Below are 17384 nucleotides of genomic sequence, written 5' to 3' on the forward strand. Positions count from 1 at the left end.
GCAGCCTGCTCAAACGGCAGACAAAGAGCCTGTATCCTTACTGTCAGCTGAGCGCTGAGCCCTTGTGCTGGCGGAGAGGAGACCCCCTGCCACGGCCAGGGGGGCTTGGCATTAGCACCAGCAGTTACACCAGGGGGTATCGCTAGCGTACTCGTTCCTCTCTCTTCCTTTTCTCACTCCCCTCTCCTCCTCCCTTCTCCCACCCCTCCCCCACTGTCAGTATGGGGACGACTGAGTTGGAGATACGCGCCCGGCTCCCGCCATCTGTCTAATAAGCTGTAAATGTGTGATAGTCTCCTGCTTAGGCTCCCTGTTTGTGCAAAGCCATGCTGTAGCTGCTCTGCTTCCACCTCACCCTGAGTCCCACAGATTAGTTTGCCGGGCTTCTGCAGGTGCCGACCCAATCAAGTGTCTGTGGAGGGGGGGGGTGTCACTCACCAACCCTAAACCTCTCAAGGCACATTACATTTCCCTGTCTCAACAGCCACTCATCCGCCATTCCCTCCCAACCCACTTCACCAGGGCTCAAAATTATACTTAGTACGGACTGCCAAATCACTGCAATCGAAGCAGTGTGGCTGGGGTTGTATTTTTTTGTTTTTCTGAAGAGGGAGTTAAAAAAATACGCACCAATTGGCCTGAGTCATGACTGAGGGAACTGACAAACAGGAGGCGGTTGGAGGTTTCAACCAACTGCCCTTCTGTTGAATCACAAGGGAAGGTACTGTACGTCCTTAATGTCACACTATGCCCTACAAAGTCCACTGCTTTTGAACCAGACCCCTATTGGCCCTGGTGGAAAGCAGTGGACTATATACAGTATAAGGTACCCCTCCCGATGCATGCTGAGTAAACCAGAGGCCAGAGACGGCTACCGGTCCAGCAAGGGGCCGCCCTCCTCCCTCCTCCATCAGTCTGGATCTGCAATCAATCTTCTCCCGTCTATTCACCCTGGTCGGAGCTGCTTTCCCATACTGTGGTGAAATGGGAATGTGCAAAGGACGCATGGCGCAAGTCATTCGGCTTGCCTGTGTATGAATGAATATTTGAATTGAATTGATTTCATTATCAAATCTTGCGCCGCATCCCGTGCAATTATTCACTGTATTAGAATCCTAATGCAAATTCACTAATAATAATCAAATCACCCCTACAGCGGTATTGTTCACAAATATACTTCATCGGTCGCTGTATATTTACTATGAGGATATATTTTCGATAAGGAAACCAAGGGGACGTGCTGACAAGTAGGTCAAACTGACACCCTCCCAGCCGGGCTCCAGTGAGGTGGTGCAAGCCGGGGATCCAGTCCGACATTACACTTACGCCCAGTTTCATCATGGAGCTCTGAATTGATCGACACGGACTCGCTCCTTAGCCGCACTGCTGCCTGCGGTAGCTTGATGACCACTCTTCTCCAGCTGGGGTGGGGGGGGGGGGGGCCACGACGACGGACGGGCGACTCTCTGAAACGCCTCTCCTTCATTCGATCTCATATTACATCATACTGGTCCGTCTATGAATAGCCCTTTGTTCTGGCCCTGTTCTGTGATGTGGAGGAATGCTCTAATGTGACCCTGTGAGTGTAGCCTTCTCTCATCCAATGCAAACCAAGTGTCCTCTGTTTGTTTGCTCTTGCTTGGCTAAGGACTTAAAGGAGACAAGACTTGATTGTTCTACTTTCGTGATCTGATCACGAACAAAGACCTTGACGAACGGGCCCGTCTCTCTCTCTCTGAAACAGCTATGACATTAAATGGATGATGAGGTCACTAACAGGTTGCAGCACCGGCGACTTCGGACTGACAAGGTCATCTGGGAGGAGCGAGGAGTGATAGTTTGGGGGAGGAGAGGATAGCGTCATAGCCCCCGCAATGGTCTTTGTTTCACATTTCATCTGCAATGTGTTTCTCTCTCTCTCTCTCTCTCTCTCTCTCTCTCTCTCTCTCTCTCTCTCTGCGCCTGCCTGCTTGCCTGCGGTGATCATCAAGGCCTCCTCGGTTAGTTGCCCTTTGTTGCACATAGGTGGCAGCCTTCGGTAGTGCTGGGGAACACAGCCCCTCTCGATCTCTCTGACTGGAGCCAGACCCACCAGTATCAAGGAGGCCTAGTGAGCTAAAGGTTGGTCGGTGCTGCATTGTTGCCGACACAAATCAGTGGGGCGAGTGTGGCCATAAGGCAAATGTGTCAGCGCCTGTAAGTCACGGACCATAAAGATGCAGGTGACAGAGGACCTTAAAACTTGATTGGTGACATCAATGAAATGACCTTCCCTACATGTTGGGACAGTGGCCCGTCTAGACAGGACGGTGTGAGAGAAATATTGGATGAGCCCCAAATGGCACCCTATTCCCTACATAGTGCACGACTTTCAACCAGGGCCCATGGACATTAAAGACACAGGCTCTTTCAGAAACATGTCACTTTCCACACACGCTCACACCTGAAATACACAGCTGCTCATGCATTATGCATAACGCAGAAAGTGTGAATGAAAGGGATTCTGCTTCGGCGTGTGTCGAGGGGGGTTGGCAGGAGTAACTGATAGTAACTCACTCAACATATGATGCTCATTGTACGTGAGGCAGGAACGGATTGATCTTTCAGGAGAGATCTCCGCAGCAGAAGCCATTTGACAGGCGTTCATGTTATAAACCTGTGGTGTGTGCCCCAGTTCCGCGCACCACATGTTGGTACGGCATGTGACGCGTAAGTGTGTTAAATAAATACATCTGTGGAGAACTTGAATCACTCCATGACACATCTATGAGTGAACGACTGGAGGCTGGAAGGACAGGGGTGCTGGGAAGAGGAAGCCGAGTGTTGGCTGTGTGAGGGAGAGGACTCTACCTGCGACAGAGAGCTGAGGAGCTGAAGAGAGCAGTGAGCTGAGGGAAAGGTGATAATTGCTAATCATGTCTCTACGTTATCTACGAGCACCGTCGCTAGCACACCTCCCTATCTCACTCTCTCGCCTTCAGCTACTAGACCTCACAGATTGAATTAAAACACGTATGTTAACTTGTTTCCTGCCTGGCTGACACCATTCATCTCGATACCATTCCCCTTGACACCGTTCACGGCAAAGTGAGTTTCAGTATTGGAATGAGAAGTTATCAAGTGACTGGTGATAAAAATGGGCCGACGATAAAAGAACCTGATTGGAGGGAATATCTAACTGTGTGTTTGACCAGGTGTGGAAACGAAGAGGTTCTTCTGAACGCACAGGGTTTTTATACAGTAGATACGTACCTCTCCAGGTAGACTGAGGAACAAGCCATTCTCGGCCTGTCGAACCAGCGCCTGCGAGAAGTACTCTGAGCAGGCGGCCAGCACGGCCCTGTGGCCGCGGAACTCCTTGCCCTCCACCAGGACAGTCACATCGCACAGGATATCCTGCTTCCGCTGGTCGTTCAGGCACAGGAGGATATTGGTACAATGAACCGTCGACTCATACACGTACATGGGGGCTTCAGGCTTCTCATCCACGGACATTCCGCTCACGCCCTGGAAATAGAAGCACAACAGGGGGGGGGGGGTCAGCTTTCAGCATAATGCGGCGGGCCCTGTGGGTGAGCGGGCGCATACTGCAGGGCTGACATCAGTGGCCCTCTCCTTGCACAGCCTCATCCCACCCCACCAGCCCCAAACACAGTCAACCCCATGATTCAACACATGCACCGTGACGAGATTAAACCGACTCCGCTTAGCTCAGCATTCAGCTCTACCCTCTCGCTTCCCCCTTCCCTGGTCTAGCATCAACACACACACACACACGCACACGCACACGCGCGCGCACGCACGCACGCACACACACACACACACACACACACACACACACACACACACACACACACACACACACACACACACACACACACACACACACACACACACACACACACACACACACACACTCGAGTCAAAGGCACTTAACACATTCCCACTCATATACACCCGTGCATGCAAACACACAGGCAATAATACAATCCTCCCCCGTCCACACACACACACCTCCACGTAGACTCCTGTAGACAACCCCACACACAACCCAATCCTGACCATACTCCCAAGCAAACACACGCACGCACGCCACAGCGCAAACAGAAAAACGGCTTGCATACCTCACTGCACACAGACACTGACATAGCACAACAGAAGGCTTAGTCTCAAGGGTGTCGTCCTTTCACACAGGCAGTAAGAAGAAAAGGCCACATGCTGGTAATCTATCCAGGTTGGGAGGGATCGCGACGATGAGTGGCACTCGAACACACTCGGCACAGAGTAACACGAGTCTCGACAGGGAGAGGAGCGAACACCCGCTACACAAACACAACTCCAGCCTCCTCACCACCGCTGTGTAAACTGTGTGAGGGAATGCAGTTGTTCCTGTTGCTTTAAGCCATCAGAAGGCTGAGATTTGGCAGGGAAGAAATGCATACGGTCAAGCTATTCAAATGCGTTTCAATGTTTTCAGTTGTCCACATACACAGTGCGGTGAGAATCTGCAAAAGGGGATCTTTTTTGCACTCAAACAACGGCACATTTGGACGAACGTTCCGTCTCCAGTGACTATGAAATAGGAAATGACCGAAGAACAATGTAAATGATCAACTGAAACCATTTGAAATCACTATAGAAACCAAGCGATGAACACAGATAGTGCCTGCCAGGCTGTTTTCCATCACATAATGACTCTTCACTTCCGCAGCGCTGGCCACTAACATAAAGCTAAAACATGACTAAATCAGAACTACTGCGTGACTATATAGTTCTTTCAAAACACATCATCATCCTAAGAAGTCCTGCACTGGGAACCGGCTGCGCATTTGCGTGAAGTCAGTGCCAGCCTGACGTTCCCCTCTGCTCACCCCCTGGTGATTGATAGGCATGAAACTATCTTCCCGCAGAGAAGTCATATCACTCTTTCAACCCCTGAGTTTGCTTACCTGACAACCCCTACTTCATTCCTGGTTGTTCACGTGGAAGACAGACCACTTTGTGTACATGTAGCGATCAGTCACATTAAATTGAGTCCCTTGTGACCGGCCAGACCGTGCATTCCTTAACCTTCTGACACCGTGCCACATTTGAAAGAGTCTTGGCTCTCACTCAGACAGGCAAATATAATATCGGTAACACGACTCCAAGACACCGCCTCGCCATAGGGGGGGGACGACGACGACGACATTACTGGTGAGAATGGAGACTTCTCCCCTGGCAAATGGAAATGTCTCTGTTGAAAATGGGAATCCTGCCTCGCAAATGGACGTGGACCCGGGTGTGCTGTGGACACTCTGGATCTCAGACGGAGGAAAAAGCTACTCTGCTGCACCGCAAGGGTAGTGAAATGCCACGCATGTCCAGGTTCTTCTACAGTCCACACCATGTAGTCATCAACTACCTGAGGGGATAGAGTACTGGCTGTTACCTCTCCAGGTATAAAAACAAACTGTTACTACACCAGACATCATTCCAGGCTAGGATATCATATGTTTTCCATGCGGGGATCCCCTGTCCAGACATTTACAGTGGTTGTCTGAGTGGCCAGCCCTAATTATTGTTTCTTTTTTTTCTTTTTTTCCCCCACCAAACATTTCTCAGTTGGCTTGGCAGGATGATGACCTGTCTTCCAAGAATAATGTCTCCAGATGTGGTTGCAAGGTTCATAACAACTCAAACATGCTATTTCTAACCCTGGAATGTGCATTCGCCTTGCTTCCATTTCAGACTGTCTGTTTCGCAGTGGGGAAAGGAAAATACAAGGGATATATACACACACACACACACGCACCACAAAATAGCTGGCTATGGTCGCGTTCTGATTCGAATTGCTGAGGGATGCAAAAGCTCTTTTTCTTTTTTCAAGTATTTTTTATTTATTTTCAACTGTAGCTCTCTTCGCTAACCGACGCAGCTAACCGACGCAGCTAACCGAAGCAGCTAACTAAGCGTGGCGGTGAGTTTCCCGACACCCGTCAACAGAGCTGACTCCAGGGGCTTTTACCACAACTCCTTCTCCCGAAGCACTAACACAGATCTGAGTGGCACTGATTAACACTAATGAGGCTGGAGAGGAGTCAGTTCTCGGCTCTACACTTCACACATCACGGTTGAAACGTTACATATTCTGTACATGCAGTGGGGTCTGGAATGATTGACATCCTTGATAAAGACGAGCAATAGTATAATAATTCTGAGTGAGAAAGTTACAGAGGGTCAAAGATCATACCTCCAAGACATTCTAACCTCCCATGTTATTGGTAATGGTGAGAGGTTGGCACGTCTTGGGGGAATGATCTTTGACCCCGATTAATTCATGATTGCCATAATCATGGTAGCATCCACATGAATGTAAGTGTTCAGAAACATCTTCTTTTCTGATTTACAATAACTCCAAAACGACACAATACATCATTTATTCTTCAGTTCCTATTGGGCAAAACGTATTCCGAAACACCGCCAAAACAAACTACAAATGCATCCAACAAGTCACAACCTTGATGTAGTCATTGTGTGCTAGGAATATGGGACCAAATACTAAAATGTTGACTAGTTTATTTATATGAATCTTTAGGTGTTAATAATTTTAACCTCTACCTTTATGAGAAAAAAAAACATGTAAAAAATAACCTCTTTCTCTGAGCAATTGTACTAGTATAAAATAATAGACAATTTTTTGCATACAATAAAGCTCAGTATTTGAATTATGTATTTTGTTATTGCTAATCTTTAACAAGGGTGTCAATAATTTTGAACTACAATGTAGATACACGCATACATATACACACATACACATACACAATGTACGTACGCACGTATGTATGTACACAAGCACGCACACACACCTGCACACAGCCTATTTGAATTCAATGCAATGTGCTACTACAGAACAGTATGTATTACTACAGTACAGTATGTATTACTTCAATACAATATATGTTACTACAGTACAATATGTGTTACTACAGCATAGTATGTGCTACAACAGTACAGTATGTGCTACTACAGTATAGTATGTGCTACTACAGTAAAGTATGTACTACTGCAGTATAGTATGTGCTACTACAGTATAGTATGTTCTACTACAACACAGTATGTGCTACTACAGTACAGTATGTGCTACTACAGTATAGTATGTGCTACTACAGTACAGTATGTGCTACTATGGTATAGTATGTGCTACTACAGTGCAGCATGTGCATACAGTACAGTATGTGCTACTACAGTATAGTATGTGCTACTACAGTACAGTATGTGCTACTACGGTATAGTATGTGCTACTACAGAGCAGCATGTGCTACTACAGTACAGTATGTGCTACTACGGTATAGTATGTGCTACTACAGAGCAGCATGTGCTACTACAGTACAGTATGTGCTACTACGGTATAGTATGTGCTACTACAGAGCAGCATGTGCTACTACAGTATAGTATGTGCTACTACAGTACAGTATGTGCTACTACGGTATAGTATGTGCTACTACAGAGCAGTATGTGCTACTACGGTATAGTATGTGCTACTACAGTACAGTATGTGCTACTACGGTATAGTATGTGCTACTACAGAGCAGCATGTGCTACTACAGTACAGTATGTGCTACTACAGTACAGTATGTGCTACTACGGTATAGTATGTGCTACTACAGAGCAGCATGTGCTACTACAGTACAGTATGTGCTACTACGGTATAGTATGTGCTACTACAGAGCAGTATGTGCTACTACAGTACAGTATGTGCTACTACGGTATAGTATGTGCTACTACAGAGCAGTATGTGCTACTACGGTATAGTATGTGCTACTACAGTACAGTATGTGCTACTACGGTATAGTATGTGCTACTACAGAGCAGCATGTGCTACTACAGTACAGTATGTGCTACTACGGTATAGTATGTGCTACTACAGAGCAGTATGTGCATACAGTACAGTACACAAAGGAGCTACTTACAGCAAACATTTTTTCTTGTGTATGACAAAACAGTGGATGGTTTCATACACCTACGACATGGCAGTAAGATGTGTTCCAGCTTAGGGGGCTCTGAAGGAGAGGGGGCGATGACAGCATCATGATGGGCTCTGTGATGTCTCCTCTCTCTCTGTGTCTCTGAGGAGCCATATGCAGAGAGGGGACTGACAGGAGGGAGAGGAGGGGGACATGGGGAGGGCTCCACACCAACAGCCCCCGGGCTTGCTCGCTCTCTCTCTCTCTCTCTCTCTCTCTCTGAGCACGAAACAAAGCTGAGAGCGCCACACTCATGACAAGAGCGAGGTCACCTGACTCATACCAGAAGCAGGGCATCATCCCCTCTAATGGCGACCAAACCCCCCTCCCCCACACATACACCCTGGATGCCATTACAGCGCACTCCTCTTCAGACCTACATGCCTCTATTTCTCTCCAGCCATTTCCACGGATTGGAGGAGGATGTGAGGTGTCTTAACGGACAACACAAAGGACAAGGTTAGACTGTTTTGACATCGTTCACTACACCATCTTCCCTTTAGAGGAGAATCAAGTTGAAAACCGAGCAGTTGCATTTTCAGGAAACAACAAAACCCAGTCTCCTGTGCTTAGGAAAGATATCATTTGAAGTCTCCTTGCTGTCTTATATAAGATGCCTCACTGAGCTCCTTTGATTGGTAGGAAATGCCAGTCTAGTGTGCAGTGAGTCATTTCCTTCATTGGCGCTGACACAGAATCAGAATCAATGGCTCATTACGTTCAAGATCCACTTGGCATTAATCACGGGTCTCTAATGACAAATCCTGTTTTTTCCACTAGTATAAATTCACCTTCAAGAGGCATTATATAGGCTATAAGCAATGACGCCACTGTACAGGCCATACAGACCTGTTCAACATGAAATGGATCTGGAATTCATCTATTTTCCCAAGGCAAGGCTATAATGTTATTCATTACAATTAAACATAGACGACCGTGATGTCAGAGGGTTGTCCTCCGGAGGCCCTGTGCACAACATGCAGGTAATGAGCATGCTGTTGCTGCCGCTATTAAGATGACGTAAGTGAGTAATATGAGCACATTTCTTAAAAACCTGAGTCATTTAACATGTCCTGTCTACAATAACAATGTGTGTATGTACTGCGGATAGCCTGGCGGGTAGGAGCGTTGGGCCAGTAACCGAAAGGTTGCTGGATCGAATCCCTGAAATGACAAGGTTCAAATCTGTCATTCTGCCCCTGAGCAAGGCAGTTAACCCACTGTTCCTCGAGCGCCGAAGATGAGGATGTCGATTAAGGCAGCCCCCTGCACCTCTCTGCTTCAGAGACACTGACTAGGTATCTCCCTTTACAGTATATGTGAGAGATGTGAGAGATATAGGGGAGAAAGAGAGCAATTAGGAATGAATTTAAACTGGGGTCTCTTTGCTAGTCTCAACTCTCATCTGAATAACTTGTCTTGTTATTCCCTACCCATTCCAAAACTGAAACGAGTATTTCTTCAACAAACAATAGAACTACTGTGCTGAGTGCCGACACCCCAATGACAAATCTTTATATTTGCATACCTTATCGTTCTTTGAAAGCATATAGGCCTATGCTTACAGTATAAAACAAACAAGTTGATGTGCTGTACCTGCTGCTGTAGTTAAGAACATGAGTTAAATGAGTTTCTTCATCATGGGAGCAGCTTGGCCAGTCTTACCAAAGTTTCTGCCCTTGAAAACAAACAAATATCATAGTTCCCATTCAAAAAATCAGAATCACTCTCTATGATTGCATTTGCTGGTCGTAAAACAAGCCCTGTCTGCCGCTGCAATACTAGGGCTGCGTTCCAAATGGCACCCTCATCCCTTTATAGTGCACCACTTATGACTAAGGCCCATCGGGCTCTGGTCTAAGGGAATACGGTTCCATTTGGGACGAAGGCCCAAGTCTCCTAAGCAGGATAGTAGCAAGGCTACGAGGAACAGGAGAGAACACTGTGTTACTGTGTACCATTAGGACAGATGCCTGTAATTACTCTTGAGGATGAGCATGGCTTTAATGACAGAATCCAAATGAAGTAGCTTGCAATAACAAATAGGCTTGTAGAGGTATAGCCCAGTGGATGTCAAACATGGCTTTAAAGAGCCACTGAACACGTCGATTGGCACGTGTGTTTTCTTGTGTCTAAGTGCTGAGCGATTAGGTCGGTTCTATAAAAAAAAAAAAAAATGAAATCACGTTTTTTTTTCGATTTAAATCATTTTTAAAAAACTATCCATTATGTGGGTTGAATGCTGTAACACAGAATAAAATAAAGTCCCATGATGGTAGTGACTGCCCATTACTGCTGATCACTTATTAACCATCATTTATTCACATTATTTGACTTTAATAAAATATTTCATTTGTTGTGTATATTACATGTGTTTTACTTGATGACTTTATTATTTAATTCCAAGTCATCGTCTCATCTCTATAGAGCTGCTGCCTGTGCCGTCTGACAAAATCACTATTAGTAGTTCTTAAAAGTAAATAAGGCATATTTTTAGGACTGCTGAATACTGACTATCAATCAGTTAGATCATGTATTTTCAGGTAGAGCTCCCTCACTAAGCAACAGCTGCTCTCTATATAACCTCACAATCGAGCATTCTTTTGTCTCTTCTGTAGCAGGTATAAAATAAACACACACTGGACAAGTAGATGCGCAATGGATTATGGTCCTTGTCGTTAATTACCACATTTTATGCGCTCAACTATGTATAATATTGGCCTGTTGCAAACTAAAACTCCCTACTACATCGCACAGTTCAGACTGGATGTGATTTATCTTTCAAGAAATTATAATCAAATAAGTAAACCGACAATTTTTACATCTAACAAAGGTGTTTGGTGCAGTATTTGTCAAGTAAAATAATTAGCGACGTGTTGTCTTATGGAAACAAAGTCGGAGCTGCTGGGCAGGTCTGTATCACTGCCTATGCTGTTGGATAGAGAGCAATCACAGCTGTTACCAATGCATGTTAGTGGGCAAATGGACATAGTCAAGTCAAAAACCAACCTTCAATTACCCGTTATGACGCACGGATGCTCCAAACTCCGTTTTAGACAAGACTGACTTCCTGACCCAAATGATCCTATTTACAATTTGACACTGGCATAGTGGTTTCTGAATCGAATTGAGGCTACAGTTTTCAAAGGGATTTGTTGGTTTTTAAAGGCAGTCACTTTATTGTGAAGGGTTGATATGTTTCAATAGTGCTCCAATATTAACAGACAGAGACGAGACAGAGAGACAGACAGAGAGAGAAAGAGAGAGAGAGAGAGAGAGAGAGAGAGAGAGACAGACAGACAGATATACGTGTTCCTCCCAGTGCCTGCTGTATGTTCCTATAAATGCATACATTCATCTTTGCAATTTCTCTAAAATGAGGGATCAGATCCCTCCACTCACTGCAACATGAAGGTCAACCCAGATGACTATTCCATTATACCTAAGTGGCAATTTCCTCAACTCAATGCTCTCAGGCTCCTGCATGGTTCTCTTCATGCAGCTAGATTTCTCTCTCTCCCGCAGGAAATGACAGAATTCTGCTTATTAAACCACCTGGAGGGCCTCATGGGTAGTTGTTCAACTATTAAATCGTGAAGTCATGTATTGATATTACAACAGTGATGCAGGAATCCATGTAGTACATGTTCTCCTTGCCATCAAGGTAATTATTTCCTCAGCCTGTTAGAGGGATTTGGTCTGGGGCTTTAGGTAAATGAATTGTAGTAGATTCATGAAACCGAATCATTGAGAGGCGCAGACAGTCAGACACCTGAGAGGGCTGGGCAGAGCACTGTTAAGGTGGTGACAGAATTTGTGGAGATGTTTCTCCCTAATTCTGCATATAAATAAATCATACAAAAATATATAAATAACAGACAAGTTGAAGTGAGCACATGCTGTAGGTCTCATTGATATTCAGCAAAAATCTGTGATATCACACCGAAGGTGGCAGTTCATTCCTAGCCAAACTACAGTGATGGAAACATGTTAATGTTTCATTATAGAATATGCAGAGTGAGGATGTTTGAGAATAGGAATTGATTGAAACAGAGATCACTATCAGAGGGCTAATGAAGAATTGTAATGAGAATGGACTCAGAAGCGCTGCCTTTAAGTGACCTTAGATGTCTCTCTGGTATGTACCACTGGGCTTTATCAGTGTCTGGTGTTCCTCAAGGCACCATTCAAGGACCGATTCTATTTATTGGGCTAAGGAGTAACCTTAATGACTGGTTAATGACAGAGGCTGGCAATGTAACATATGTTATCGTAAACACGTTTTTCTTATGACAAAATGTACATTTAAGTACTACGGCAGATCATCAGTATGAAAAAGTACGAAAATGTAGGCACTCGCTACTTAATGTAAGTCGCTCTGGATGAGAGTGTCTTTTAAATCAATGACTAAAATGTTAAAGAAATGTATCATGCAAAGAGAGAGAATGATTCTCTTGCCTGAGGGAGAAAAATGTAAGAAACGAGAGTGAAAGAAAGGATCTCTTCTCAACGGGGGTTTCCAGCTGAGTGTGTAACCACAGACAGATAAGACAGTGACGTCAGTGGCTGAGAAAAGCTGTTACTCTCAGAGGCCAAGATATGGATCAATCTGGCTTCCATCGGTTCAATGGATTCTCATATTGAACCGGAGACCATGCATACAGGACACAGACATTCGACGTGCTGACGGCGCTGACTGAGCTCTTCTATGGAATACAGTTGATCTGTAAACAATGTGACTCAACTGAACTGACCTCGTTGAACCTATTTAACGTGGAACCATTTTGGTTTAGCCTGGTCATACTGCATGGTTACTTTTCTGTCACTTCTGATCTCATTTTTAACTCATAAAATGATGGATTACCATTTACGCAAGCAAGTTCATGCTGAATCTATGACGCGTTCAGTAATAGAGGTCTCTACATGAACACGTGGCTATGAGAGCACAGTGGATAGTGCATCTGCATTGAACTATGGGTCTGCTCAGGCCACAGAGAGGGGTTACAGATGTGGCAGACAGACCATAAGCAGGAAAGAGAGACCTCAGGGTTCAATGCAAAGAGGTGGGCCAAAGACACAGTGATGAGTCAGGCTATGCCAGGAGTTCATTAAAGCCCAACTCAATCAACAAACGGACCCAGAACCTTTTCACCAAACTAGAGATAAATATTGCCTCCCTACACTTTGATCCCGAGCCAGAGCTAAAAACAGCATATCATACATTTTCGACCATAGGTTGCCAGAGACTTGAAATACTAATTTAAGGAATTTTATAAGACACTGTGCATGTGGCATGTTCATCATTGAAAAATGGAACATTGCTTTACAATGGTTAGAGTCTGAAATGAGTGGATAATATGATCCCAGGTGTGGTATGCAATGTTACTCAGACCTGGTTCGGGTCAGTCTATTGGAATAGAGCCTCTGGGTCTATGACTCCCTAAGGTGATTCTCTGCAGTTTTGCAGACCAAACCCTGGAGCTCCTGCCTGCTGACATTGATGAATGGGATCAGCTCTGTGTCTGGTGATTGTGAAGGCGGGAGGAGAGAAAAGTGAGGGAGGAGAGGAGGAAGGAGAGGGAAGGAAGAAGGGAGGAGAGAGCACATCTGATTTTGCACACCTGCCGGAGCACTGGGAGACTTGCACAGTAATAACATGAAGGGGTGGTTTCCCGGGCACACAGATGAACCTTTTCACATGTGAGTTTCTTTTTATGCGCGTAATTTCAGAATGCACTCACTGTTCCAAAATGTGATTTCTACACAAAAAGAAAGTTAACACGTGCTGCCCTTTATAGGCTATGCTTAAATTTGTCAATTTCAAATTAGTTTCAAGTTTTATTTTCTAACAACATTTTGAATTGAGGCGTGTTCCTTCTCATTAATTCACATAGAAGGAGCCCATTTTACTGTTGCGAACAATTAATGTTTAAGGCTTTACTGAGCAGGACAAACATCTCTCTTCGAGTAGAGGCCAATCACTTCCCCAGTGTTTCTGCACATCAAGTATGCAGACATTTGTGCAGTCTTGCACAAACTTTTCCCCCCTGGCACATTTTCTGGCTGGAGCTCGAATTGCCTTCATTGTTGTTTTCCTTACAAATAATAACTTTGGACGTGTGTGTGTTCCTATCAAAGTACGTGCCTTATTTTCTGTATATCTTGTTGTCATTTCTAGTGGAGCATACCGTATGTGTGTATGGAGTATAATCTATTTACAGTCTTATTCCTGTTTTCAAGTACTGGTGACACCAATTCTTGCATAGATTTTAGTGGACACATATGATGTGTGTAAAATACTTTTATGAAGGTTGTACTGATTATGATGAGCTAATGCTAAGCTATTTGCCAGCTATGTGTGGTGCCATGTTTGTTGACATGATACAATGCATTCTGGGTGTCACGTAAAGTCTATCAGACAAAAGATGTTATAACAAAATGAGGTGGGATGGTTCACTCCTCTTTCAAGTAAACTCCCGGAAGTGAATGAAGGGAAGTGAATGATGGTAGACGACACACCCTGTTCAACATGCATATTGCAAAAAGATCAAACTCATTTGGTCTCATCTTCTTATCTTTGGTTGCCTCAACAACAACAAAACATGGCGGACCGCACAAACTACCCATCGTTGGATTACTTAACATTTTTATAACGTTTCTTACTCAATTATTTAAATCAATGGTGAGCTCACCTGTGATGTGATGACTTGTAAATAGCTATTAGCTATTATCTTATTGATATTATGGTTTCTGTCAGCTGAGAGTTGACCGCTTGTGTTACGTCAATCTTTCCTCAGCGCTAGGACTAATGTAGCCTACATTTTCTGGTTTGGATGAATGTGTTATGCTAACGCTACTTCTGTGAATGTCTGAACATTGCATCCAAAAATAAACATTCAGTCACATTCAGGATATAACATTGTAAGGACTGTGTTTGTGAAACAAGTTTCTGTGAAAAAACAGGGTAGCCAGCTCAAATGCTGACATCAATCGAAACTGGACGTTCTAAATAACCATTATTTTTTTAATAAAAAATAAAATGTACACCTTTTTTCTCCCCAATTGGTAGTAGTTACAGTCTTGTCTCATTGCTGCAACTCCCATACAGACTCGGGAGAGGCAAAGGTCGAGAGCTATGCGTCCTCCGAAACACAACCCAACCAAGCCGCACTGCTTCTTGACACAATACCCATCCAACCCGGAAGCCAGCCGCACCAATGTGTCGGAGGAAACAAAAAGTCAGCGTGCACTGCGCCCAGCCCGCCACAGGAGTCACTAGTGCGTGATGAGACAAGGATATTCCTGCCGGCCAAACCGTCCCGAACCCAGACGATGCTGGACCAATTGTTTGCTGCCCCATAGGCCCCCCAGTCGCGGCCAGCTGCAATAGAGCCTGGACTCGAACCCAGAATCTCTGGTGGCAAAGCTAGCACTGCGATGCAGTGCCTTAGACCACTGAGCCACCCGGTAGGCCCTTTAAATAAGCATTCAAATCACACCATTTTGAGCGTACCACTCGAATGATTACACCTGTGTGTCAAAGTTAAGCCTAGTCCATTTTTTTTTGTCCGGGACTAGGCTTAATCTGTGTCCGGGAAACCGGCCCTTAAGAGTTCTGTACAATCTACAATTAAAATCAAAGAAAACAATTAGTAAAAAGTACAATAGCACACACTGTTTAAACTATCAAAGACAACTGTTAGCCAGATTACAGCAGGTGAGACAAGAGGGTGGTCCTTACACATGGAGCTAGCAGAGAAGTTATTCCAGACGGTCCACATTACAGGCTCTCTCATGAGTCATGACTTACTGTTGATTGAAATGAAACATACATCGTACTGTATAGCCTTCCTTCTGATCTTACCTGCAGAGTAAATCCCTCTCTTTAAGAGTATCAAATTCATTCTAATGATGAAGTTAATGGGATTTTTGTTTCATCTAATCAGTGCTCTTTAATTCCACCGCACAGTGCCTTAGTCAAATTAGTATGTCAACATGAGCAGCAACGTTTAATTAGATTTTTTTGAAGCAGTCCCTCATTTATATGAAGTTGTAATGAGGATGGAGTGATTTAATTGCTATAATTGCAGAATCTACTTTACGACAAGAGTGTTATTAAGACTACAACTACGTGACTTACCAAGAACAATAACACAGCAACTCTTCACACCACTTCCCGACACAAAATGCAAGTTATGTAGCTCGTACCTGGAATGCATCTCACAATATAGACAAACATGCTAGCATTACCTCAGAAAGCCTTCTCAACTTGGCCAGTCATTCTGTTACTCTCCACACTCTGGTAACTTTCTCATGGCTCACAAACTGTTGCTGAGTACATCTGTGCATATGTGAGTGTGTGGGTGTGCATGTGAGTGTGTGAGAATGCATACCAGAGTATTTTAGGATCCGGCCTGCATTAGCTGCAGCTTGCATGAATCATGACTTCCCTTCCCACATTGTAGGTCAGAAAGCAGGGTGAGTCATTACGCTGTCTTATATGGTAACAGACTGCAAATGTGATAGAAACACGGAGTTATCTATAGACCTTGGCTATAATTCTGCATGGACTCAAATGTAAATAATATTCACTGTTGTATCTCATTCTGTGTCTACTTTGATATTAACGCTGTGGCCAAACTTCTAATACAGTAGAGTAGATTCCTCCATACTTTAACATGTTTCTATTACTGTATTTCTGAGCTGGCCAGTGTCCGTGACAAACATTTTGTTGATTTGGAAGGTAGATAAGGCAATGGCTGTCTCCAAGAAGAGTACGACAATCTACTGTATCCAGACATTGTTTCTACCTGAATTGTAACTAGCAACTTGATATTACTTACATGTTAGAAATGGTAGAAAAGTAATGTGGCGTACACGCTTTTGTGTGTCTAATCTCGGAGAGTACATTGGTATTGACTAAAGCAACAGGATAATCACTAACTACCCTAATCTGCACCTCAAGCAAATTCCCTCTCCTTTGTCTCGTCGGTTAATGACCCCTTCCTCCTCCTATGATCAGTTCAATAATCACAGAACCCTTTCTAATGAAGCTACAATGCAACCACGGACACCTCAGCGATATCAACCACACAAAACTCTGACACAAGCAAAACACTCACACCATCACTTTGGCCTGAAACTGCCAAAAAGATGATCAAGATAGTATTGGGGTTATTTCAGATGAATCTGGTTACCATGAAGATTTTGAGCGTTGCCACCAGAGCCAGAGGTGTGTGGTGATTGGTGAATGGGTGGCCGGGCGCTTGGCGACCATGCTCTCACGTGCTAATTAAGCCGGGTGATTGGCAGGCCGGGGGGAGAGGAGTGTTTCCCCTGCATTATTAATGGGGCCCAATGGAAGGTGCTGGCTGGAGG

The 17384-nt window shown here is 44.6% G+C and overlaps 1 protein-coding gene across 8 annotated transcripts in view; it reads right to left on the reverse strand.

Moving 5' to 3' along the window:
* Positions 1-17384, reverse strand: part of LOC118383970 (transcription regulator protein BACH2-like) — a 102770-nt gene that overhangs the window by 22930 nt on the left and 62456 nt on the right. For 7 of the 8 annotated variants that reach the window (XR_008140761.1, XR_008140759.1, XR_008140760.1 and 4 more), the window contains one exon: positions 3253-3507. Coding sequence is in view for 5 of the 8 variants with exons in the window: in XM_052523455.1 (XP_052379415.1) it covers positions 3253-3507 (255 nt within the window). In the remaining 3 variants the exon portion in view is untranslated. Of the gene's footprint in view, positions 1-3252; positions 3508-9602; positions 9685-17384 lie in introns of all 8 variants that reach the window. The other variant, XM_052523459.1, reaches the window with a different exon arrangement.

This window comes from Oncorhynchus keta, chromosome 8 (genome assembly GCF_023373465.1).
Source record: "Oncorhynchus keta strain PuntledgeMale-10-30-2019 chromosome 8, Oket_V2, whole genome shotgun sequence".
Lineage (NCBI taxonomy): Eukaryota > Metazoa > Chordata > Actinopteri > Salmoniformes > Salmonidae > Oncorhynchus > Oncorhynchus keta.